The 25,387-nt window shown below is 34.6% G+C and overlaps 2 protein-coding genes across 3 annotated transcripts in view; both read right to left on the reverse strand.

The window, feature by feature from the left end:
- The window catches only part of LOC113493957 (trypsin beta-like), a 34,716-nt gene extending 13,687 nt beyond the window's left edge, over positions 1-21,029 (reverse strand). The window contains exons 1-6 of one of the 2 annotated variants that reach the window (XM_026872006.1): positions 20,916-21,026; positions 18,651-18,817; positions 18,001-18,134; positions 16,306-16,467; positions 15,210-15,303; positions 9,710-9,832 (exon numbers count right to left, since the gene is read on the reverse strand). In XM_026872006.1, coding sequence (XP_026727807.1) covers positions 9,710-9,832; positions 15,210-15,303; positions 16,306-16,467; positions 18,001-18,134; positions 18,651-18,817; positions 20,916-20,940 — 705 coding nt within the window. In that variant the 5' untranslated portion in view covers positions 20,941-21,026. Of the gene's footprint in view, positions 1-9,709; positions 9,833-15,209; positions 15,304-16,305; positions 16,468-18,000; positions 18,135-18,650; positions 18,818-20,915 lie in introns of both variants that reach the window. The other variant, XM_026872007.1, reaches the window with a different exon arrangement.
- A 233-nt stretch (positions 21,030-21,262) lies between these two features.
- Positions 21,263-25,387, reverse strand: part of LOC113493958 (solute carrier family 15 member 1-like) — a 46,242-nt gene continuing 42,117 nt past the window's right edge. Inside the window, exon 15 of the mRNA XM_026872008.1 lies at positions 21,263-23,378. Coding sequence (XP_026727809.1) covers positions 23,193-23,378 — 186 coding nt within the window. The 3' untranslated portion in view covers positions 21,263-23,192. The remainder of the gene's footprint in view (positions 23,379-25,387) is intronic.

The following is a 25,387-nucleotide window of genomic DNA, read 5'->3' on the forward strand; positions in this document are numbered from 1 at the left end:
TTGACTCTTAACTTACGTACGCGACATACTCCGCGCGAGAGCACACACTTAGTCGCTGTGTCAATACAAGCCGAACATTTTGGCTGCGACATTCAATTAGCAAATACAATATAAATTATCTTCAGATATCGATCGAACCTCTCTTAATGGAAAATTTAGGGTTTGAAATCATCACGTAAATGCAGATGACAAAAGAGAATGGACACTGTCAAATAAAAACACAGCATAAATAAAGTCGTTGTTGCGGGAAATAGCCTTGACATAACCAGTTAAACCCATTGTTATCTATGAAAGCCAGCTTGGAGTAAATTTTTAGGATTCTGTTCCCGATCGAACAAATAGAAACCATTTTATTTAGACCGTACTGATGGTCCGCAGGCTGTCTGTTTGTTAGTCTGTCCGTCTGTCTGACCATATCCCATGAACTGTAGTAGCTAGACAGTAGGAATTTCCAGATGATGAATTTTTGCCTTCGCTAAAACAACAAAAACTAAAACTAAAGATTGAGGTTAGGCAACGTTTGCAACGGTCACAAATTTGTTGCTGGGTGACAAATAAATTTGTTTCTCATACACCTGTTTCAGGAACCTTTTGTGTCGCAAGTCTACTCGCACTTGGCCGGTTTTTAATTTGTCACTTTTATTCCTGACATTACATTTTAGGAAGATGAACGTAGTCCGGCACCGTCAAAGCCGCCCCTCGAGGCTAACTGCGGCTGCTCTCTACAAAAAAGAAGATAAACGAAAAAAACTGCCTTCCACGAAAACTATTTTCGTTAACCAGAAAAGCTATTTTCAAAATTCAGTGTTAATTAAATCAAAAGGAAAATGCGGAAAATGAAAACTATGAAGGTAAAAAGCTTTGGAAAAGTTTAAAAATAATTTGCGAAACTGGGATTTGCAAATCACGCTGCCAAATGCAACTGCACGCGTGTGTTTTTTCTCTTGTAATCCGTTCGCTACTCCGCAGTACGTATCAAATTAAAAAAGTTCTACAAGCCCTTTAGTTTGAGAATGTTCAGTTTGACAAACTAACACTGGCTTGTTTATTCAGGCTGTTTATTTATTATTTGGGTCGCCAGCAAAGAATACACCTTACATATGGGAAATAGCAAAGACCAGTGAGTGTCTCATTTATATTGTGCTTTCAACCACATCTTGTGTTAAACAATTCGTATACGTAGATTTAGTCTAGTCAGAAATTGATATGATGTAATTAAGACTATTTTTTTTTATTTATGAACTAGCTACGCCAGCGTTTTCGTTCATGTAGGAAAGTAACATTTGTGTCTTTACCTTTAAATAAGTCTAACTTTTTTTGATTTTGAAGTGATTGACGAAAAAATCAAACGCTTAATGTTAAGTTAAAACAAATCCTTGTAGAAGGACACATCGCAAACAATCCTTAAAAGTTAGTGTAGAGATTTCCCTTTTCAATATTCATAGATATTATTATTTTAAAAATAACTAAAACAACGGCCGGATTTCTTAAACTCTTCTAATGTAGAATAGAACTAATAACTACTAAAAATACACTCGCTACTATTGGCTTTAAAAGAGTTCTGGCCCAGCTTTTCTACTATTCTTTCCGAACGTTAAGTTAATATAATTATTACGGCCTATTCTTAAAAACTAACACCGACTTTCCATTATTCCCAACTCTGGGTAGCAGAGCTATTTCCCGCCGCTGCCAACATTGCCCGGGTCACTGACCCCCGTTTGCATGAGCCCATTGAAGGTGCCAGGATAAATGATGAAGGTAGGACAGCATTTGATTAATACGGAAAGGAATATGAGGAATATTGTTATATATTAACTAGTGTATACCTAAAGTTATAAATAGGTCTCGCAGTTTATTAAATTCTTAGGATTGGAATTACAGTTGAGGAAGAGCGATGGAGCTCTACATGGTGTATGGTGGCGTTTCTCTTACACTATTGCGAAGATCTTACTTTTAAAGGTGGTGATATAGCGTTCGTAATAGCTTAAAAAAAACAACGTTTTCTTTTGCGCACGACCTCGCTATACACATAGGTCTAAACCGATTTGGAGATTTAGCAGAAAAAACTAAAAAATACAGTTATTTTTGTGACAAAAAAAAACATCTGGATCATGTCCTTATAATTCCTTTTTCGAGTAACGCCTAAAGAAAAGTAGTTCATATTAAATTGGTCTGTATTGTTCGTCCTAAACATAAATCCAACAGATTACTATGACTTTAACTCGGATTTTCTGGGTATCACTAGATCCATAAGTAAGTTGTTAGCTTGCTTAAGCTTGTTGCTAAGAAACAGAGCGTTTCAGTTCAAATATAAAGTTAGCTAATGCCGGATTATACCTTGACTAACAGCAAAATACGGTTTGTTCGTAGCAACCACGACTAACAGCACGTTCACACATGGTCTCCGTTTTACTCGTCCGTTTTATCGGATACGGGTTTTTTTACGTATAAAACTGTATGAGCGACATTACAATGTCAACAACTCAGTACAATAATAATTTGTCCGTTTGTCATCAAATGCTGGATATTGGGGCATTAAACAGATTTATTTTTTATGTATTTTTTATCAAATTCGTTCGGTGTTTCGCGAATTTGCTTAATATACATCGAATCCGATAACGAGACAATGATTTTGCCGCATCTGTCATTTATAAGGAGTCTATGTGTAAACGGGCTATAACAGTTAATGAATCCTTGTTCAAATCTGTGCGAAATATGTTATTCAAAAGCTATTTACCTGATCACAGCACTGCAAAGGAAGTTTATCTAGCTTGATTAATATTCATCTGTGAACTGCAAACTCGAATCCTAAAACCAACAAATCGATCGAAGTACTTAGTTCATGGTTTACTGTTTGCGCAATAGCACTATAGCCTCACTCCACGTAAAGATTCTAAATAAAATCGCATTATATTTGTTAAAAATTTGGAAAATGAAATTTCGTTTCAATAAGTCATCTCCGTGCAAAGTGTTTTGAAGTAAAAAGTAAAACTTTTTTAGGCGCGACTAGGAAGCCACTGGACGACAATGCAACGGAAGACCGTTACAGCAATATGGCGTCACATTCCTGTACCATCCAGTTAAGCTATTGCATAGCTTCTATCGCAGGCCTTGAGCGCGGGGACTAAACCCAGAAATTCCGTAACGAAAAAACCTCACGCTCCCCACTCTGACGGGCACGGAGGTGTGGCTTGAAGGCCGTGCATCGTCTAACGTCGTGTCAGTTTGGCAGTCTTCGACACGGCGCTGTGTGTCATGCGATTAGACGTATTGTACGACTTTACGGAACTCGCTGTTCATAATAATATCAATCACTTTAAAAAAAAAACAGTTTTATTTCAGTCGCTTGTGACGGTTACACATACTCTTTTTTTCGACGTATTTCTATATATCTATGGCTGTAGTCGGCCATAGACGTGTAGCAGCCACGTCCACTGTTATTTACTGAGCTGAGGTGATTTAAAATGGGTTATGAAACAACCGTTTGTATTTGCTAAGGCAACGTATATTTCACTTGTTTTCAAGGTAGTATAAGTCTGTTCGAAAAGGTCACGTAGTTTAAAAATTAACTCTTTTTTGTTTTACTTTTAAATGTTTGGAACTACATTATGTAGAGCTCTGCCATTCAGTTTATATCATGAGCATAACAAGTCATTTTCATATAATTTGTAAGATTTCATAATGTAAATATTTGCTGTTCCTTAAAATGAAAAATAAAATAGTTAAAATCATTATCTATAGTTTTAAATGAACTTAAATTTCGATTCGAACTTAGAAGTGTTTGTGGTGTCTTTTCGCCAGATCGGCTGAACGGTATTACTTTTTTTTAGAATGAAATAGTTTGGATAATTAAAACTATGACTGGAAATCGGGCTTAAGATATTCGCACAATAGTTCCCTAAATAAAAGTGCGTGACTAATGTCGAGAATTTGATTTTTTTTTATTTAACCTTACAATATATTTTTTAAAGACCTATACTCAATCCATACACAGTTTGTATTGTAAGGTAATATACTTAGTTAAGGTACCAAACCTTTGTAGACAATATATTGTATTAATATTAAAACAACCCAGACGGATATAATCAATGATTATTAATTGCAGTGCCAGTCATCTGGAAAAATGTCTGATCACGTTTTGGTTAATAACAGCGTTGCAATAGGACATATAAATTAATTGTACTGTTTGAGCGCAAGCTCAAAGCAGACTATTCAATCTATAGAATTATGCAATCTGTATTGGTATATTAATAAGCGTGTTGCCTAAACCGGTGTAATATTACCTGGTTCGACCACAAAGGGGCTCGCTTAATGAAAGCAGTCAGTCGGTAAGCAGTGGTAACCGCAGCTTTTTGAATCTAGTTAATAGATCTCTTGTATAGCATTCTGTGCCTGAATGACATCGCTGTCGTCTCTCGAAGCTACGTTATTGGAAAGCGGTGGAGTTGCAATATTGGTATCAACCTGTATTTATGATTATACTTGGTTTTGTAAATGCCGTTTACTGATAAAGAAATAAATATTTTTTTTTTGTGAGACTAGTTTATATCTTTACTTTAGTATAAATACTTCTAAGTTAATGTTATTATACTTAACAGAATTGGAATGTTACCATGGGCAACTTTCTGTTAAATCACTTTGTGTGGTCGACAATTGTCTCATCAGAGAATCTAACTATGACCGATGTTTGCTCCATATCACATATAACATTATTCGACTTAATTTCGCCTAAATAATTTTACTATCCTATCATTCTTAATAAAGCATATTGTTCCGGAATATTAAAACCACGGAACCGAAAATACGAACCGCTAGCATAGTTCATAAATGTAGAATTTCACGGAGTGTTACGAGGTTTTAGAAATTGAAGAGAATTGGAAAATACACGGGTTGCTTGTATTGTTGTTTGAACTCCAAATATGATAAACGTAAACATGAATTCTTAATGTACTTATCGGAGTATTTGGAAATTTTGGTTCAATATTTTGAAATCGTGCAATGCTGAAGTTATTGTGGTTTATTTTGAACTATTTTGTAAGTGGCCAAAATGGGCTGTTATTATATAAGAAATACATGATGTACTTAAATAAAAATATTAGCTCTATGACTGTGAAAGAGAGATCGCGCCCATGTTCTACACGCAGATCAGTGTAGAACATGTTTGGCTACGACAACTGCTAACACGTCTTGCTATTAAGAGGTAGCACTGACCCAGTAATTTATTTTACTAACACAATTTCGCAAAACAATAAATAAATCCATCAACATTGTTCAACAAATGCAGCAACTTCCTAAATTTCATAGGCATCTGGGTTTTGAGCAGGTGTTCGGACTGAGTCCGGTGTCACAAACTACTAAATATGACGGCTTTAAAACTTATTCCCGACGAAGTTTGCTCAAAGACATACTGTGCCTTAAGAGCTGAGTGCAAGTTCCAAAGTGCAATAGTTTAGATAATATTGTTCGTAAATTTAGTTTAGATTTATGGTTGCGAGAAGTAATAACGATGAGGCTTTATGAATCTAGCGTCTCCTCGGAAAATGATAGTTTGAACACGTACTGTGCATGAAATTATTCACATAGATGTGTAAAGAACTTGGTCGAGATGACACGATTAAGTCTATGGCATTCTCAGACACGGGCAAAATGGAAACGTTATAAGAGAAACAAGTTATATCTTTTTTTAATATGAATCCATTTATGACAAGGTTATTTTTAAGTTAAAATAAATAAACTTAAAAGTGTACCAGATCAAATAGTAGCAGTAATTAGGTACTACACAAAATACGTTTGTAATAAACGGGTTGGCTTATTCATTTAACGACAGAGATCAGGTTTATTAATTTTAATCCATAACCTGAACTTGAATATTCTTCAAGAGGATGATGCTTTCAAAATTGTAGTTGCGATTGTCCGACTAGTTTTAGTTGAGGCAGTAGTTTCAACAAGATCCTGTCACCGCGTCAGTTCATGATTAAGGACGCCGGTTGGGTTCAGACCCATACGCGTGAGTGAAACGTTGTTCATTTAAGAATGCGATTGTTATTTAATCTTTCTCAAAGTAATTTTACTAATGAAAGCTAACCTATCAGGGATAACATTGGATATATTTTATGCCCAAATTCCCGCTTAAACAGGAAATAAAAGATAAATTTCGATATTTAATCGGTTCTATTTTATTCTTATAAAATATGTATTTTTGCTAAATTTTTGTTTGCAAATATTTTGTGTTAGCATGTGTAACATAACTATAAAATAATATAAATATGAATAGAAAAAAATAGGTATAAAAACTCTCATGGTTCAAAATGTTTTTCTATTTATAAAATAAAAGTTAAAAAATACAATTTATAAATAACAAAATAATTGCTATGAATAACAAATGCTCGTATCTTGTCGCCGTACAGATTTTGATATATTTCTGAAATAATATGGTATCCGACTAAAGAGCTGTGGTTTGCTAGAGATTTGGCGAGTTGCAGTGAGTATCACGTACGAACGTAACATTCATAATAGCACGTTCCGTATGCTCAAATTTTACAATAGCACAAAGCGAGCCGTAACGAGTTGTTTGTTGAAATGTTTTAAAAGCTATACTCTTGTTTATTATTTATGAAGGATGTGAAGTATAACATAATCAAATAATTCAAAAGTAGTTTTTCACTGAGTCATAAAAAATATTATTTTTTTCAGGCATGCTACAATGAAAATGAAAATGAAAGGAAATGTATGAAAGCAAATGAAAGGAAATGCTTCAATGTGCATAAATGACAGATTTATGTCAAGTTAATGATCGAGATGTCATTTGGCCAGAGAGACTGGACTCTCAAAACATAAATATTTTTTTTATGCAATTACACATGCGAACATTAAGTTATTTAGATTCTATAATAATATTGTCAGGGTTCAAAACCCAAAGACTAAAACCTATTAGTAAGGCTCTTTCGTCTGTCATCCAGACCGTCTAGGCCACCAGGCTGTATCACACAAAAGTGTGATTGCTAAAAATTTTAAATTCTCACAAATGATGGGTATCTGTTGCCACCATAAAAACTTAACAAAAAGAAACGGCGGATAAAATGTTGCGGTCATAAATAAATTGGTGAACAATTCTATTCGGAATCGGATCGGAAAACTGGATTTTGTCATAAATATTTCAAAATAGTAAGTTAATTAAAAAGTATAAATTATGTTCAAGTTATTACATTTGTCATTATTTATGTCAGAAATTGTATTTTTCACTTTCCAAGATGGAGACTTCTTCAAATGAAAAACAAGTCAATTAATACGTTCTTCAGTCAGTAGGTAATAAACGTCGTAAACAACCCAAGTTGACATTTAATAACACCTACATAGCTTTATTAAGTTCTTTACGAACGACACTGCGCGGTCAGAAACAATTTGTTCGATGAAATCGAGTTACCGATGATCTATACGCTAGACGTGGCTAGTAATTGGTTACCCAGAGCCAGATATAAATAGATAAAAGCATGAAGTGTCTGGCGGGCACTATGATCAGATTAGTTTACAGCATCAGCCACTAGCAAAGTGAACTGGCTTCCATGGGATATAAAAATCTGATTTATTTTACACTTCAAAGGCCATTGCGGGTAGTGCTCAAATTTTAATGGATTTTAAGCCGAGTTTTTACGCACTATCCCAGTACAGGTACTCTAAGTATTAGTTGTACTCTCGACGTCTGTCCACGCATAACCACGTCATAGAGTGATTTCAATCATACCATTCATACTATGCATCTAGTCGAGTTGGAGTATTTGTTTCTGAACTATGCATTGTCCGACCTGAGGACAGTGTTCCTACAGATTACCAGATTGTCTACAAAGTGGCGGAGAAGTTATTTCAATTTTTATTGCTTTTCAAATAAATATTTGTTGCTTTATTTTAAGGATCCCAGCCTAAATCATGGCTCAGGCGTGCCGTACCTTATTATGACTCGTTCAATGGTCTTGCGGCATAATCTTAAGGTTTTCGATCGCCAAGTTTTTTTCACATCTTTAACTTGAATTTTAACGTAAAATTAAACATTTGATTTTCAATAACTTACAAATAAAATTATTTTTAAGTTTAATAAAAAGGCTTTTTGCCAAGAAAATAGCATTTCATAAATAAAGGTTAAAGTTCGACCAAATCACAATTTTTTTTTCACTGATATGTTCTGTTTAATTTCAATAATTTATTTTGACGAAATTCATTTAGATACGAAATTGTTATCTCTACAACTGTACACAATATTTGATTTGCTCTTCACAATGTATAAAGGTCTTAGAAAACTAGAAAAGAGTTAATGTCTGTATAAATCACCAATTGTTAACCACAAAGATGTTGTCAAATTATCGATCCGTCAAACAAATATCTATGAGACTCAAATGGTTATCATTGCGAACTATCTATGTTAGAAGCCACATTGACAATTATCTCCTCGTTGAATTCAATTGACGTTAAGGGAAATTGCCTATGCACAGCTGCAGATTTGAGGTCAAATTCACCTGCAGTCGGCCTGTAATATTGTACATAAGCGAAATTATGTGTGTATGTTTATATGCGTATATATTGATTATTTCTTAACGTTCAAATGGTTGGACCGATTTCGAATGGGAATTGTTATGAGATAGCTGACACCTTGTGCTTGTGATTTGAATGTTTGGAAAACCCCCAACCCCCGTCGCAAGGATGAAATTGCTGTAGTGTTGAGTACGGAGGTCCTTATTTTTAAAGAAAATCTATTGTGAGTGGTAAAGTAGACGTACCTATATTAATTTCTCTTACTACTAAATCCTACAAAATATCTCTATTATCAGTACTTAAGTACCGAAATATCTGAGCAGCTAAACTCGTATTTATTTCCAAGATAACTTTATTTACCTTAAAGTGACGAAAGAAAACTTTTATATTATAAAATGAAAGTTGAGTCAGTCTCACCACGAGACAAACTCGAGGTCCAAGCAACAAGGAACTACTCGGACGCAAACTTAAAGTTTAGACTTCTAGACACCGAATGATAACAAATATAGATGACCGCAGTGAATGTGTGCGTCGAACAAGAAATTTCTGATACGGTCAATAAGAAAAGTCAGTTTGAAAAATAAAGTTTTCAAAACAACTGTAAGCAATTTTAATTATTTAATCTGCTGTAGAGCTATAATGTTAAAAATTGAACTGACACTAGATACTTATTAAAAACGTACCTAGTGCGTGCGTACGCACGTTAAAACGTACTAACAAACACCAATTTCTGTATATTACGAAAAGCAACTGTCTGTACTGAGTTATTCTGAATAGCTGAAATCTAATGGCATAAAGAGGACTGAGTCTGCCCGTGACCATGATACCTGCAAAGGTGTCGAAATGTCGGGAACTAAAATCAAAAATTAAACCGCGATAAAATCCGTAAAAGTAGTTTCATTTCAATAAAGAGGACTATTCTCGAAATAGTTCATCGAGTGTCTTTCGTTTTAAATTGTGTATTTCTCTTATTCTTTTTTAGACTGTTAATAGGATATTGACAAAAAACATTATCTTTTAATTTTGTTTTTGTTCGGAGGAGGAAAATATATTTATGTTACCCGAATTTTGTTAAATTCGATGCACGATAGTAGTAACCCTCAAGCGTTTGCGTCTGCATTTATGTATCTACATTTTCTCACTACGGAATTAATTCATCATATTTAAAGTAAAATCATTAACTTACTTGTTTGTAGCCTTCACAATAGTAATTCGGAAGTTTTATAATGAAGGACACCGTTCTTAACATGGGGTCCAGTTTCTCGCCGGGCGTAAACTTCGTTGACCGAGGTAAACACAGCTCTCTGCCCTAAAAACAATAAATAATCCATACTAATATATAAAGCTGAAGAGCTGGTTTGTTTGTTTGAACGCGCTAATCTCAGGAACTACTGGTCCAAATTGAAAAATTAGTGTTGGTCAATTTGTGTTGAATAGACCATTCATCGAGGAAGGCTTTAGGCTATAAACTATCACGCTGCGACTAATAGGAGCGAAGATACTATGGAAAATGTGGAAAAAACAGGGTAGATATAAATCTTAACTTATATTCTAACCACGCGGACGAAGTCGCGGGTAACAGCTAGTTGTTATATAATATTCAACAACTTTCAAATAACTATGTATATAATATGGGAAAATTACTCGAAGTAATTTATATTAATAAACAACATTATATGCACCATGCCTGTCATAAAGTAATGCTTTGCTAGTTCAAATTGCATAATAGAAAGTTTATATCGTAATCATTAATAACAACGTATTGCAGAGAAAAAACTTCACTCAAATTGACGAATAAAGCGTATTCATATCAGCAATTAAGGACGTTATCACATTAACCCTTTCACATAAATACATTGTAGGGCTTTCGACCTAACCTAAATTACCTCGAACTACACAATGTTATAATCATCTTACCTCCCCGCCCTACTCTCTACAAGCAGACTCACAGCGACGTCTTACAAATGAAAACCAAGTTGTTGCCTCATTATAATAATTGCCTCATTTGCAATGAAAAAGTATTACATGACAAAAGCATTGAAATACAATACAACATTTACGTTTTGTCAAATGACGAAAAATATATTTCGAAATGAATTTTGAAAAGTATTAAATGCTAGCTGATGTACTTCTTTTTTATTTTAACAAGTAAGATGCATACTTAATCAATTTGTAGTCAGTGTTTAATCCAAATGAAGTATAAAATAATTGTCATGAACTAAAATGTTTTATTAAGGATAATTTTATTTACTACGTTATTTTTAGTTGAAAAATATCGTCTGCATTGCACTTTAACTACACATTTGATGGAATAATTATAAACGTACTTCGTAAACTATAATGATAGATAGGTATGTTTTTGTACATAAAAATATAGGCTATTCAATTTCAGCATGGTGAAGCAGAAAAAGTAAAAAAGCGATATTATCCCATTGATCCTTACAAACCACCTGGTAGCATTAATAAAAGCTCAAAAAATATGTCACTTTTTATATAAAAATATTTTATCCTACGTAGCACGACGCAAGGATCTCAAGCCTACGGCGTAGCGCGTAGAGCGTGTAATATCGGTTCACGCTTCACTTTAAACTTAGTAAATTGACCGCAGAGGTACGATAATCGCTCGGTAATCCCAGAAAGGGACGCTTCGTCTTAAATTCCTTGAAGTAATATAAAGCCGTGTGACAAACCTTCTGAGGCGAGGTTATATGACGTAACGACATCATTATTTAAGACTCCCCTCTGTCAGCAATACCTTCAGGCTCCGTTAATATAATATTGTTTTGAAGCTTCATTATGTTTCAAACTGAACACGGCTTAAATTGTTGATAAAGTTTAAAATTTGTATACGCCAGGTAAAGCCAGTTTTTAAAACTTTTCAAACAAAACAGTATTTAATTAAAATTATCCTCTATATGCAAATTACTGGCTTATATTTTTAAGCAAAATCTAGAAAGAACGAAATAAAAAGTTTAAGTTAGTTCTAAACGTGTAAAATGTGAAACAAAAATGGCTGTACGACGTGTGTACCAAGCTGATTGACCAAGATATGTAATGGAACAGGTAATCGCTCTATGTATGGTTAAAAGATCCTGGCTACCTCTTACAAGCTGCTTCTCAAATGTTCTTATTCCGGAAGAAGGGGCACAACAAACTCCCCAGCAGCGTGGTTTTAATTAAAAACAAAACCAACTTAACTAAAATGAGGTTTATATAAACTCTTAACCTCCGTGATCAAGCAGCAGACCGAAAAGACAAAGTTTGAAATAAGAATGCCCGTGGTTATAAAAAAAAATATTGATAACAACTGTTTTATTCCTTTCCACTAGAATGGCTACTCTTTTATTTGCATAATAATATACAATGTGTTAACATACGATAATATTAAACAAATTAAACCATAATTAAACAACGATGAGAGTTGATATTTCCTCTTTTATTTTAAATATGTATCTGTTACTAATAACTGAAAGAAGAAGCTTCGTGGTATAACCTGCTGAGTAATTAGTTTTGCATTTGAGTCACATTTTTATTTGGATTTAGCTAGCATTCACATAAAACAATAAAGTCAGTGTTAAAGTTCAGATCGATATAATAATATACAGTAAGTTTACATACGATCTTATAGTTGTGCATTATATAGCAACGTAAATTAAACCATCTCGGAACTCGATTAGATCCGGCAACCTATCCCAATATCTAGGTAACTGTCGAATGCATATCCAATAGCAATTACCTATTACGATTGTATTACGTCTTGCATACGTATAACATTTGCATGTATTTGAATGTAAATAATAAAGGCTTTAAGCTGGTAGACCTAGTCTAGTTCAGCTTGCTCACTTCTTATCAGAATACCTGCACGGATAGCCGAGTGGTTTAAGTCCTCACGTTAAACCCACTGTGCGCGATATGTCGTGAGTTCTATCCTCACGTAAGGCAAGCATTTGTGAAATCCACAAAAGATCTGAGTCTGGGTGCTACGTACATGATACTTGAATGCTTGTTAAGTCCTCGCAATACAAGGATTAAATATCTTAGTGTGGTTTTTTTTAATCACCCGAGTCCTAACTCAACACTGTTCTTCTACATCAAATCCATATCATAATATTTCGTTGTCACATGGCAGCAGAGAAATTTAAGCTTAATTGAAAAAGGGGAAGTGAATCAAATCTAACTCAAAATATTTGTTTAAAGTCAAAGGGACAGGTAAACGTAATAAAACTCGTGAATGTTGTCAAAGTCTCTTTGAAAAATGGATTACACAATTGCATTCCATCTAAATTAGTTGGCGGAGATGCGTAAAATATGACGTCTCCTTGGTTAGTACAATACTGGGGCAATGACCTTTATCCATATGTATTCGTTAAGCTGTACTATAGAGGTACCCTTTATCACTGCTTTCAATTTCCTGACCATATGGGTCTGCGCGTCTTGGTGTTGTGTGTGTCCTATTATTTTAATAAAATTCCACAGGTCTTACATGTGGGTGAAACTTGCTAAATCTTGTATTTAAAATATTTTTAAAGTTTTGTTGCCTACTGATGAGCCTTGATTTCTTTTCGTGTTAATTATTGGGAAAATGCTTTCAAGTATGAGTGCGTTTTCATCCGTAACGTTTCGTTGTAATTCTGAACATACTCCGTACAGTTTACGCACATGAAAAAGCTGTATGAAATTTTTGGTCCTCGAACGTGTGACAGATTAGAGAGTTAGAGCTAGCGACTCGTTGTTGTTACATAACGCATAAGTATATAATTACCATAAAGTTTAAAGAAAAGTAGAATCGACTTGGTACGACGAAAATAAAGAAAATATTTATTACTGCTGATCTATACCATCGTTACGCTACGCGAATATATCTACAAATACATATTACAATGTTCGATTATTTTCAGAATCGATTCAGTTAAAATTATACTATGAGAACCACAATATGATTTCGACGAGTTATTTTTAGCAGTAAATAAAGACCTTTACAATATTTGTTTTGAAACTATTCACTCTTTAAACAAAGCCCGATCAATTACCCCAACAGTTTACATTTGTAAACAAATGATTGTAAACAACTGAATACGGTTTCCAATTTAAACATTTTACACAATTACTTTCGAATAGTTTATATTAAACGAACGCTTCAATTGGACTTGAATAGAGTGTTATTGTGTTTAATTGATTTAAATCATTCGAAAGCACTCAAAAAAAATGTTTTTTGTTTAGACCTGTTTACATTCTCTTAGTGTTTAGGAGTGTGCTTCATCACAACTATTGAGATATGTTTTCAATTGTTAGTTAAAACTTAGAACAATTAAGTTTTATTGCAAGATAAACAAAAAAAGTACCGTTATGACAATTCAGCAGAATAGTTAATTGGCAATTAGTCGTGAGACCAAACAACTCTTCCACCAAGAAGTCGAATATGTTTTATATTCGAGAATAATACTAAAATGCATACTAAGCTTGTGAAGACTTATCAGATTTTATTACGCAGGTTCAGATTTTACTTTACAACTAACAAATTTGTCTCGCTGCTGTTCTAAAAATACTCCACGCTCATAAACAGGACCAAAATTGAGTGTTCCTCGAATTGCGAATGTAATTAACAAAATATATTTGATACAGAAATCCATCCAAATGTTATTACAAAATACTCTTTGATGGGATATCGTGGAGAGGACATCAGGACATAATTAATCAAAGTATCCGTACTCAAAAAATATAAAAATATTAGTCTACAAGGATCATTCGAAAGGTTGCAGAAAAACTTTTGATATAAAATCCCTTAATTAATTTATTGATTCGTTCAAGTCAAAGGACTTAATACGATTGGAAAAAACTGTTTCAATATAGATATTCAGAATTCGAAACATTAAAAATAAAGCAAACCGTCTTTTGATCAGATAATTAATTTGAAAACTGGTAGAGAACCTTATTGGAAGAAAATGTTATAAAGAATATTAAAGCTCGCTTTTTTGCTTCGGAAGTCTACGGGCGTAGGCTTATTCTACGGTCTAGTAAATGGAATAGCCATGTTGGTTGCATTAAGAAGCAATTTATGTCACATTGCACACCTGTACTCATGATAATTTGAAGTGTTCTATCTAGGTAGAAGTTGTTTTTAATTTATTTCCCTGTGGCCAAAATGAAAATCAAAAGTTTCGATTACAAGTAGGCAGTTTTCCAGGATTTTTTAGCACATTACAGTTATGATATCGGACGCTCGATTCCAAAATGTATGGATGATAAATGATCAGTGTCTGAATGCTAAGCAAAGGCCTCCCCCAAACCCGTACGATTCCCCACTTCAGCTAAAACCAGATGGTATGCATTTATATCATCCTGCCATTGGTTTCATATAAATATGAACATTAATTTTCGTAAAAGGTGGGTTTAATTTGATTTGAACTAGATTAGTTGCCTACGCTGACAAAACTCTATGTTTTTATTAATCCGTGTAGGTGACTTCTCATGGTGGGTTTTTTCTTTTTTCTTTTCTTTTGAATTTGAGAGTAGAAGAAATTTCAAAGTTCATATAGTTGGGAAATACCGATTACTTCACGTTTCCAAAATTCTTAGCTATTATATATTTTCATTAGATCGTTTACTTCTTTGTACATATCTTACAACAAAAATATTACAACAAAACAATATACTTAACAGAAATAAACAGCATTAGATATACAAACCGTGCGATCACAGCGCCCCCAGCCAGTGACGAAAGCTCGCGCACGATTCAACGGAATACTCGGATGAACCAATTGGATCGACTTTACAGAACATCTGAAAATAATGTAAAGTAAAGAACTGTTTAAGCCAAGGAACCAAAACTTTCCTTATTGGTAGATTTTGACTCCATACAACATTATTTAAACAGATATCAAGAACAATTTACATGAAGTTTATAAACGCCCTAAAAATATTTGGCTTCTTAAAAAAAGGGAAGTACAATAAAATATGTTGATTCTGACGGTATACAAAAATGAGTCTTATTCAAGTACATTACAGATAAATTATTATTATTTTACGTCAACCCAATTTATGACCAAGTTCGCCAACATTCTGCGCATAAGCAACAATAGGACACCACGACATATTGTCACTGTGTCATACTACAACATCCAACATAATAGAACTATAGAAATGTAGTCTTAAGTTACGACTTGTATTATTCGGTTCAGTAATAAACGTAACATAACTTTATAATTACGAGCCTATAGTTAAAACGTTGCTTGTTAAATGTTTAGTTTACACAAATATGTTTGCGCTCTAGTACCGAGGTTGTTAGTAAATCTAGCTTCGGTATCAATTTTAAAGTTTCCAGCTGATGCTCTACATTTTAATGCGAGATAACTCGGCTTATTCGTCGACACGTGGAGGCTCTTATCACAAAATAACGATCAGAATACCAGAATACCGACAGAAGGTCGAATCTCAAAAAAATAAAATAAAAGGAATACAAGGAAATCTTTTATATCACAATTTTTTCAGAAAGTCTTAATAAGCATTGAGTTTCCGTCATGATAATCCTAACACAATAATTTTCCTGTTATAGAATGCTGTAAATATTCCAAACGCGTATAACAGTTAACAAATAGTTGACATTTACAGAATGCTAACTGTTTCAATATTAATTTCGGTACACCGACTCCAGCTGAACGCGAGCCTCAAAGTCCAAGACACCAAATAAACCCTCCTCATATTCCCAAGAATATAACTTCTGAGGTAATATTATTCCTTGGTTTGAAATGCTAGCTAAAAAGGAAGTGGAAAGCACATCGTTACCTGTATGCCGTGTCTTCGTATACTCTTATTAAGGCTACATCATTTGCCAGTGTGTATCGGTCGAAAAGTTCGTGAATGATTATTATGGTGACTGTGAGGAGGCCAGAGCCACGGTCCGCGTAGTTCTCGCCCACAACTACTGTGAACTCGAATATTGGTATGCTGGAATCAATCAATTTGCAAACAGAAATTAGCATATCTTGGTTTTAGTAGACGGATGCCTAACAACTTTTAAGTGGATGTTTTAGTTTTGGAAGCGAAAGGGCGCAGTAGTTGGGGCTGAACGGTCTCTCGCTTCTTTATTCAAAACTGATTTGGAGGTGTCACCTTCAGAAGGTATTGCTCGCCTCCTCGATGTAATAATATCATTTTAATACTTTCGTAAGATCTAGGTGCGTTACAGAATATTTGTTACAAATGCACCGCATATGCAAAAGATTGGACACTGAGAAAAGTCATCATCATAATTATTCCTACTGTAGATAAGTTAATTTTACAGTTCTCTTATCCATGACCGCGCATTTTTTTAATTTCAAAAACATACTAATTCTACATTTAAACACAAGTATCCGAAATCAGATTATAACCCCAATTTGATAACTCCGTAGTAAACCGAAAATAACGGGTCTACTTTATCGTGTGCTCGGCTGCCAATAACTTCTTTAAAATGATGTTATACTTTTTTACTGTCTGGCATGAAACTGCCTTATAAACTCAATTACGATCACATGGGGAGCCGGAGCCGAGCTTAGTCCATGTAAATAGTTTATAGCTGAGGCTCATCTACTGGGAAATTCACTTATAGCAAAGGGACTGAGGTTGTAGTCTGCTTGAAGCCCGGAACAAACTGGAAAATTTATTGAACTTTGTAAGTAAATCGTTTACAAATTGTTACCGGCTGTTACGGCTTTTGAACGAGATAAACAATTCAAAACGTTCTTAAATATCTATCGGCATTTTTTTATGTGCTGATTTTATGAATTCGAATTGATTCTCTGTTAAAAATAATTTAGAATGTTAAATCCCAGAGATAGCATGAGACATAACGTTGTCCTACAACCGACGTTTCAGTATTTGGTTAAGCTGTTGAATTTATGATTGACTCTTGTTGCGGCTGCAGCAAGTGGTTTCCATTTCCTCAAGTCATTACTATCTTCACGTATGTGTGTGTGTGTATTGCCTTCGTTACATTGGCTGTTCGTCTCGTCTCTGGTGAGCGCTTGTAAATCCGGTGTGTGGCTATCATTAGGAAAGTGCAGAAAGTATATCACTATAGTGACAATCGGTCAGATTTTTAATACTAATTTTGACTCACCAGTACCTACGTTTAGTAGCCAAGTCTTTCGATACAAGCTTCCAAGAAACAATGTTTTAATATCAAAAAAGTACAAGACTTAAACGTCCACGCAATAAGATAAATCTAAGCAGATTTGAAAAACATTTTGTCGTCAACTGAAAGCTCCTCCATTCCTTTAATAGGTTTAGCAATAAATTTCCTTCAGAACAAAATTGAGTTTACTATAAAACTGGAAGACATGAAGTGAGATAAAAAAATAGTCTGCGACGGCCCTGCGGCGGTATACTAGGTGCTTCGTTTACGAGTAATTAGTTAATGAACGCGGCGTAACTCAATCTCGGTGAGGTTCGTGTTAGCTGCGAGTATTAGGCGCGCACTAATCACATTCATTAACTCACTCGATCAAAGGATGTGCTACAGTTACGAACACGTTCTTAGTGAGCATTGTCGCCACGCAGTAGTGAGCCAGGTCCCTGCGCACGCTCGCGATGTACGGATGCTCGCGGATCGTAACACGCATGCCTTTGAAAACCTGAAAAGAAATTGTCATTTTTTTTTTGGACAGCGGAGTTCTTTCGGTGACTTGTTGGAAATTTGGTCAAAGTACTTGAATACTGTTTAGTTCGTTTTACGTATGTAGAAGTAATTCTTTCCTTTTAGCTACCTACTTTTTGAAAGGTCGTGGTGACCTTTGTCAGAGCGAAGTCTAGTTTGTATCCCAACGCAAGCACAGCACTACTATGACTATTTCAAAGAAAGTTATATTTATATATATTTTTAATTACTCAAGATACTACTTACAAACCATGAAAGAAATCATCGTAAGAAATCCTGGGGTCCAAATATTGAAATCGAAATCACCAATCAATGAACTAGCGTGTTTCAACGTATAACTGCGCACGTTACGGTAGCATGGTGATCAAATGCTGAAACCTTCCTTTTAAAGAAGGCCTGGGCCCAGCAGTGGGGCGTCTTTAGACTGATTATTTATAAACGAAGTGGAGTAGAGTCATATAACAGTATACGTAAGCAAGTGGATCCAGCTCACCTTTCTATTAAGTATCGGTATATCACCTGACACCCAGAACAGATTTTCATCGAAGAGTGGCTTCAATGCTGCTCTAGAGTAATTGCGATCTTTATTTGTCAAATCCGGACTAAAACATTCAGCGGACGAAAATAAAAAAATAAGCAATATATTGACGATACTGTTATCTGAAAATAAAGCGATCCGATGTTAGGGTCCGGAATATTGGATGTTGAATATTTAAGGGCTGTGAGGGAGCAAAGCTGTATTATCCTGGATTATACCCGAAAATGCCCAGACGTGTGTCCGTGTGAAGAATAAGTCCCGGGACTCATTTGTCAGCACAATTAGATAGAGAATTTGATGAACACTACAGCTACCGTCGGTTTTTTAAAGTTTGAATGATGCCATATATCATATCATACATAATATACAGTCATTAGATGTAGTCATTTTGTTATTTTTATAAACTTTTATGTTCGCGGCTTAGTGCTGGTTTGTGGTGGTATGTTATGCAAATATTAATCAACGAAATTGATAATCGCAATTTGTTAATGTAAAACTTTTCCAGATGATTTTAGAATTCCGTACCAAAGAGTGAAACGGAATCCTATTATTTGTCCGTCTCTCGGCGTAAACGTCTGTCTGACTGTTTGTTCAGCCGTCCGTCACAACGCTGAATCTCGTTGGTAGCAACAGTTGAAATTTTTACACATGATATATTTCTGTTACCGCTACAAGATTGTAGCAGTAATAAATTTGTTTCTAACAAAAAACTTGCCAATGGCAACTCAAAATTTCGACACCAGCTGATTTCTTGTTATTTATCCTAATCGCACTTAACCGGTTTTTAATTCATACATCTATACCGCAACGTCATTGTATTACTAGTAGATGAGTTATATCCACATCGTAATCAAAGCCACAGACAGCAATTACCAAACAGTATGTATTATGATTGTGTGGGTGAGTTCGCCAATGTATAGGTCAACTTCAATTTCAATTGATGATTGAAATTCCGATGTAGCGGGCATTTCCCTAGCTATAAATGTGTATCAAAGCTGAATTAGATGGTGCGAGAAATACGTGCATGTTGCTATACATTGCTGGTCATGATTTATCACTTTAGATACCAGAGCTGTGTAACTTCGTAATGTATAACTCACACGATATTTCTCGGATAGTCTAAATGGTTTTTAGTTATAGTATGGTGCTATGCAGGGTGTGGAAAATTCGTAACTTTAGCCACGATCAAAATATCATCATCGGCCTAGTCTTTTCCCAACTATGTTGGGGTCGGCTTCCAGTCTAACCGGTTTTAGCTGAGTATCAGTGTTTTACAAGGAGCGACTGAATATCTGACCTCCTCAACCCAATTACCTGGGCAACATGATACCCCTTGGTTAGACTGGTTGTCAGACTTTTCAAGCTTCTAACTACCTGTAACGACTTTCAAAGATGTAGGATTAACAGCCGGGACCCACAATTTAACGTGCCTTCCGAAACACGGAGGAACTCGTTTTTGACAAAGATGGTCACCCATCAACGGACCAACCGCGTCAAGTGTAGCTTAACCTGTGATCGATTCACTTATGCGGTTAATGCTTAGCCACGAGCTCCACGATCAAAATATATTTACGTTTATACCTACTCGAATAAATAGCTAAAGCTTTATAATATCATTTTTAATTAGTCCTATTATAATTACAAGCCTTCTTAAACTTACTATAACAGTCTGCGAAGTAAGATTATTAATTATTGTTTGAGTTTAGCGTAAGCTAAAATTAGCTTTACGCATTTAGATCGAAATGAAAATCTGTAAATACACAATCGCACTAATATTGTAAATGCGCAAGTGTGTTTGCACGTGTATGACCTTGTCACGCTCAAAAACTGGACGCATTTCGTAGAAATTTGGTTAAGAGGTTATTGTCACCTCGGAGTAACACACTACGTGACTACACGCACTACCACATGTAATCAGAGAATCAGACTGCATTGAAGGATAGTAACATTTTTTGTTGCTATAATCGACAGAAATTGTGAAATTAGTTGACACCTTGGAATAACACACCAGTTATTGTTTATGCAAGAATATGTATAAAGAAGGAATGCTTTTGATGAAAAAAGCTAATTTAATTTAAGATGTATTTAGCTAATGTTTCTATAGATTAGAATATTTTTATTGTACATCATGGAATTGCAGCAGTGCTTCTCAATGCATATGTTCTCAATGTTATACAAATATTGTTTAGTTCGAATAATATCCATTAAATAAGTACTTACAACGGTTTAGCTTAATAAATATCATTTTAATCCAATGTATTTCAGCAACAAGCCCTGGTGCGCAGTTATTACGAAATCTATTTGGCTCAGAAACACAATAATTTGGAAATAAGGTAGCGTTCAAAGCAAAATCAAACGAAATTATATCATGATTTAATTTTAATACACACCACTTACAAATACAAAAAAAATACATAATTATTTACGAAAACTTACCATTGTATTATAAAATTACAATAACGCTAAATAACTTTATAAATAAACTATTTAAAAATATTGAGTTCAAACTCCTTTGTTTTCTATTACTATTTAAATATTATTATTTTATTATATTAAGTATACGTACCTCAGATATACCTAACCAACAATATTAGAAATCGAATTTCAAAATATAAAATCTTTACTAAAATACATGACAATACCAAAGTTCTCATAATCTATGTTGAATAACTGATTGTTCAAAATACCAGTATTATTCTAATTAATATTTCTGTGTGAATCCGTATTATGTACTGAATGCCACACACACTTCAAAATAGACATGGCAAAGGCTTAAACCCCTAATATAATTTGATGACAATAGTAATTAAAATCATGTTCACAATGGCACAGCAGTGCGGGTGCTGTATTGAAAAAAGAAGTAGACCTTTGGAGAGATTTTAAAAATATATCGCTCATTTGAATTCATTTTGAAAAAAAAACGAAGGAAAGGTTTTAAGGGGAGGTTACGTCACTTGCCAGTAAATAGTCTACTGTTAAGTGACGTCACGAGATTACAACTAATTGTTATCATCGACAGTTTTCTGCTCATGCGTAAAAAACCATATTGTTTTGGAAATATGTGATGTACAAATTCGATTTTATAATGGAATAGGTACCATGCGTTAATTATTAAAATGATTGACAAAAAAGGTAACGTTTACGGAGTTTATGTACGACTTTTTTCATAACCATAACTTTTTAATTCAATAGTTATAAAATGATGAATTACTGCAGTCTGTATGCCTCTACATTAGTTGCGAATCGTTTGTGTAAGTCTTGAACTAAATTGCTAAACAAAAGCGGCTTTAAATTAAATTGACAATCTGACGCGGTAAGCGTATTTCTGCGGATTTAAATAATAAAATGGCCACCTTTATATTAGCGAGCTTGCATGTACAAAAAGCAAGAATGTAGCAGAAAGAAAAGTGATATGTAAAACATTTATGTAGACCGCTGCGGTTTGTGTAACCTTTAAAGAATAAAGGTTTAATATGGAGAATGTTTTCTGTTAGTTTTAATTCCATTTATCGAATGATTTAATATCAAAAAAGCAACAGGTATATTGCGAATAGTCTTTGTATAATAACGATGTGTTTCTTGTTCCATTGGTGTTATTCACGCCGTAATAATTCACAGCCAAGAAATAATAAATTCATTTCTGAACATTTTCGTATCAAATTTGTATTAAAAGGAGCTATTATGCAAAATCCCACATATTATTACAGTAAAGCCAACCACCGCCGGTGTCGAGAGGAAATCCGAGTTACATTGTAAAGACCCCATTCGTGCTTGCATAATAGGGAACCCTAGAAATTCTTACGCCACTACATAATTGCTGGAGCACGTAACGAAAAGATTTTCTAGAACATTTTATCTCCCAAAAGAATACATATAAAATTAAGGTAAAAGTTTAACCGTAAAACCGCGTAGAAAGTATTATTAAAACACGGCCACTAAATGCAAGCACTAGCTTCTCTGGGCTATTAGCAGCTATTCGACAATTTAACGTTGGAAAACTTTGCGACAGGCCATGAGGTCAGTGCATAAAATAGGTATCGAAATATAATTTGAATTTGATTAGTATTTATATACTATCAAATCCAATGCACCTAGTAGGTAATGCCAAATATTTGCTGGAACACGGATAAACCTATGCCTATTTTGCCTGAGGATAGATTACTAAATAATTCTGGCATTATGAATAATTATTTCGACGAACCACACTTCATTCCAAAAACTCACTAATAAAACATAATAATTTTGACTGAATCTTATATTACTGCCACTTCAGTTTGCTGATCTAGTGGGCTCACCGGATCACCTGATTTCTGATTCTGACCCGTACACAAACGCTGAGCATAGCCCTTTTAACATAGTGTAGGACGTCTTCAGGCACGTTGGAGTAATGATCTGTGCAAGATGGCTGACAGGAGCTGGATGCGAGAAGCCGAAGAAAGATCTTGATGGCGTCCTATTGGGGAGTCTATGTCTATAATGATGGTGATGATGATTCTATTATTCCTGTGCTAGAGTAGTGGCCTTTGGTTCGCCGGTGCTGGGCGTGGCGAGATGCACGTAGGCCCGCGCGGGCCAGGCCGCGGGCCTAGCGCGCTCCATGACCCCAAGACACGAGGCCGCACTGCTGCCGGTACCTCCAAAAGCACGGGTGCTCGAAGTCGACAATGAATGCACCGATATTACCTGTAACAATTTGTAGTTCGTTCGAGTATAATCTGGAAAGACTTTAAAAAATAGTCCTAACAATCTCATACCAAAAACTCCCATCGACTAAAAATCATAAAATGGAAAACAGGTATTGATGTCGAAAATATCTCGATTTTTATCGATAACGAGAGATGAAATGACAGCCCCCTGTACAACACAACAGGGTACTACAATTATTTTTAAGAGTTTGTTTAGGTACGGGATATATAAGTAATAAAATAAACATACCGCGGATAAACGTAATAGGCAAAAACAGTAAATATTCAAAGGCTGGACACGGCTTTCGTGTAAATTAATAAATCATATTGTTTGTGAAGCTATTCAAATGCCTACTAACGATGTGATTTTAATGACAAATACCAATTGTAGGTAAATTCAAATAATTACAGCGATTCAAAGGGATTTGGTCCTCATGACGTCAGGGCATTGCATTGCAGGATGTCGTGTTCCATTTCAACTGCACTCACTAAGTAAATATCCCAAATGCTGTTCTTAATAATGAAAAAAATATTCTTATTAGATGCGTTCAATCACAATTTGGACATTAAATAAATGGGTTTCACATGTACGTCGCTGTCTGTAGGTCCGTCCGTCTGTCTGTATCTCATGACCCGTGTCAGCTAGACAGTTCAAATATTTACAGATGATGCAAATATTTAAAATCGAACTAGAGGGTAAGCAACGATTGATACGACATAAATTTGATGGTTGTATTTCTTTAGATTCTTTTTTTTATAACCGATATGTCGCGAGTTCGATTCGCACTTGACCAGTTATTCTAAATATATAATAACCTCATTACGTCATATACACTTCTCAAATACGTTGAAACAACTATTCCATGTTACCAAAATGTAATTTACACTACAAAAGACTATTAATTTCGTAATAAATTGAATTCCAACAGGCCTCTTTCTATATTGACTCTCCAATCCACCGCCATGTGTTCTGAAACTGTTAGCTCACAATTTAACGTAAGGTCATGTTTTATAACAAATATTATTACGACTGCGGTATTACTTAACAAGAAAGTGGATTGCTGCGAATAATTTAACCATATCGAAAACAAAATATTTTAAGAAAGACTTTTATTGACTTTCAACCGACTCTTGTCTCAATTCTGAGCATATATTTTACATGGGGCAATGTTACGTTAATCTGAAGTCGGTCGTATTTTTTTAATTGCTGGGGCTGGTAAGCTGGTATAATAGTTTCGAAACTAAACAATAATAACCCAACGAAGCTATCTAAAAATGTTTTTTCATTATATTCATTTTTATTTGTTTTAATCATTATTTATCGGTATTTTTACTCATAGCAAGATCATTATTATTTTGTATTTTATCAACCTGCCAATATTCTGACATCATTGCTACGGCAATTTAAGAAATACCGCTCCTTCACGAAACCTTTTGTACTAATACAACAGTTCATAGTTTGCAATATACCTTTTGAGTCAGTTTGAATAAGCAGTCGAAACCAGCAACCTAGTTCCTCAAATACTCAGTGCATTAATATTAATGGCATTTATCGACATGCCAATCTAATTTACCATTAGTACAAGTCAATAGATAGTATTGCTGTAATTATTAATAGGCTTGAAATAACTTTGCATGTGTCTAATGTTAGGTTAGGTTATATGAGCGATGGCGCGGGTATTGCGTGTACTGAAACTGCTGGATAGCATCGCAAACATAACTTTGCTTTAAAACCATTTTCGTAATTTGAAAATCAATATAGAAGATAACGGGGCCAACTATGACTTTTAAACGTCATTCTTTTGCAGGTGTAAAATAGAATCGTATAGTCATTTGTTTGAAAGAATAATATTACAATAGGCGTAACATAAAATAAGGTAGACTTTATATAAGGTAGACTTTCTGCTGTTTTCAGAATAAAAACAAAACTTTGCTAAGTCTAGAGCACTGTCTCGTTCCCACAACGAACACAACTGCAACAGTCTAAATTTAAAAGGTGTTGAGACT

The sequence above is a fragment of the Trichoplusia ni genome, chromosome 5 (assembly GCF_003590095.1).
Source record: "Trichoplusia ni isolate ovarian cell line Hi5 chromosome 5, tn1, whole genome shotgun sequence".
In the NCBI taxonomy this organism is placed as follows: domain Eukaryota; kingdom Metazoa; phylum Arthropoda; class Insecta; order Lepidoptera; family Noctuidae; genus Trichoplusia; species Trichoplusia ni.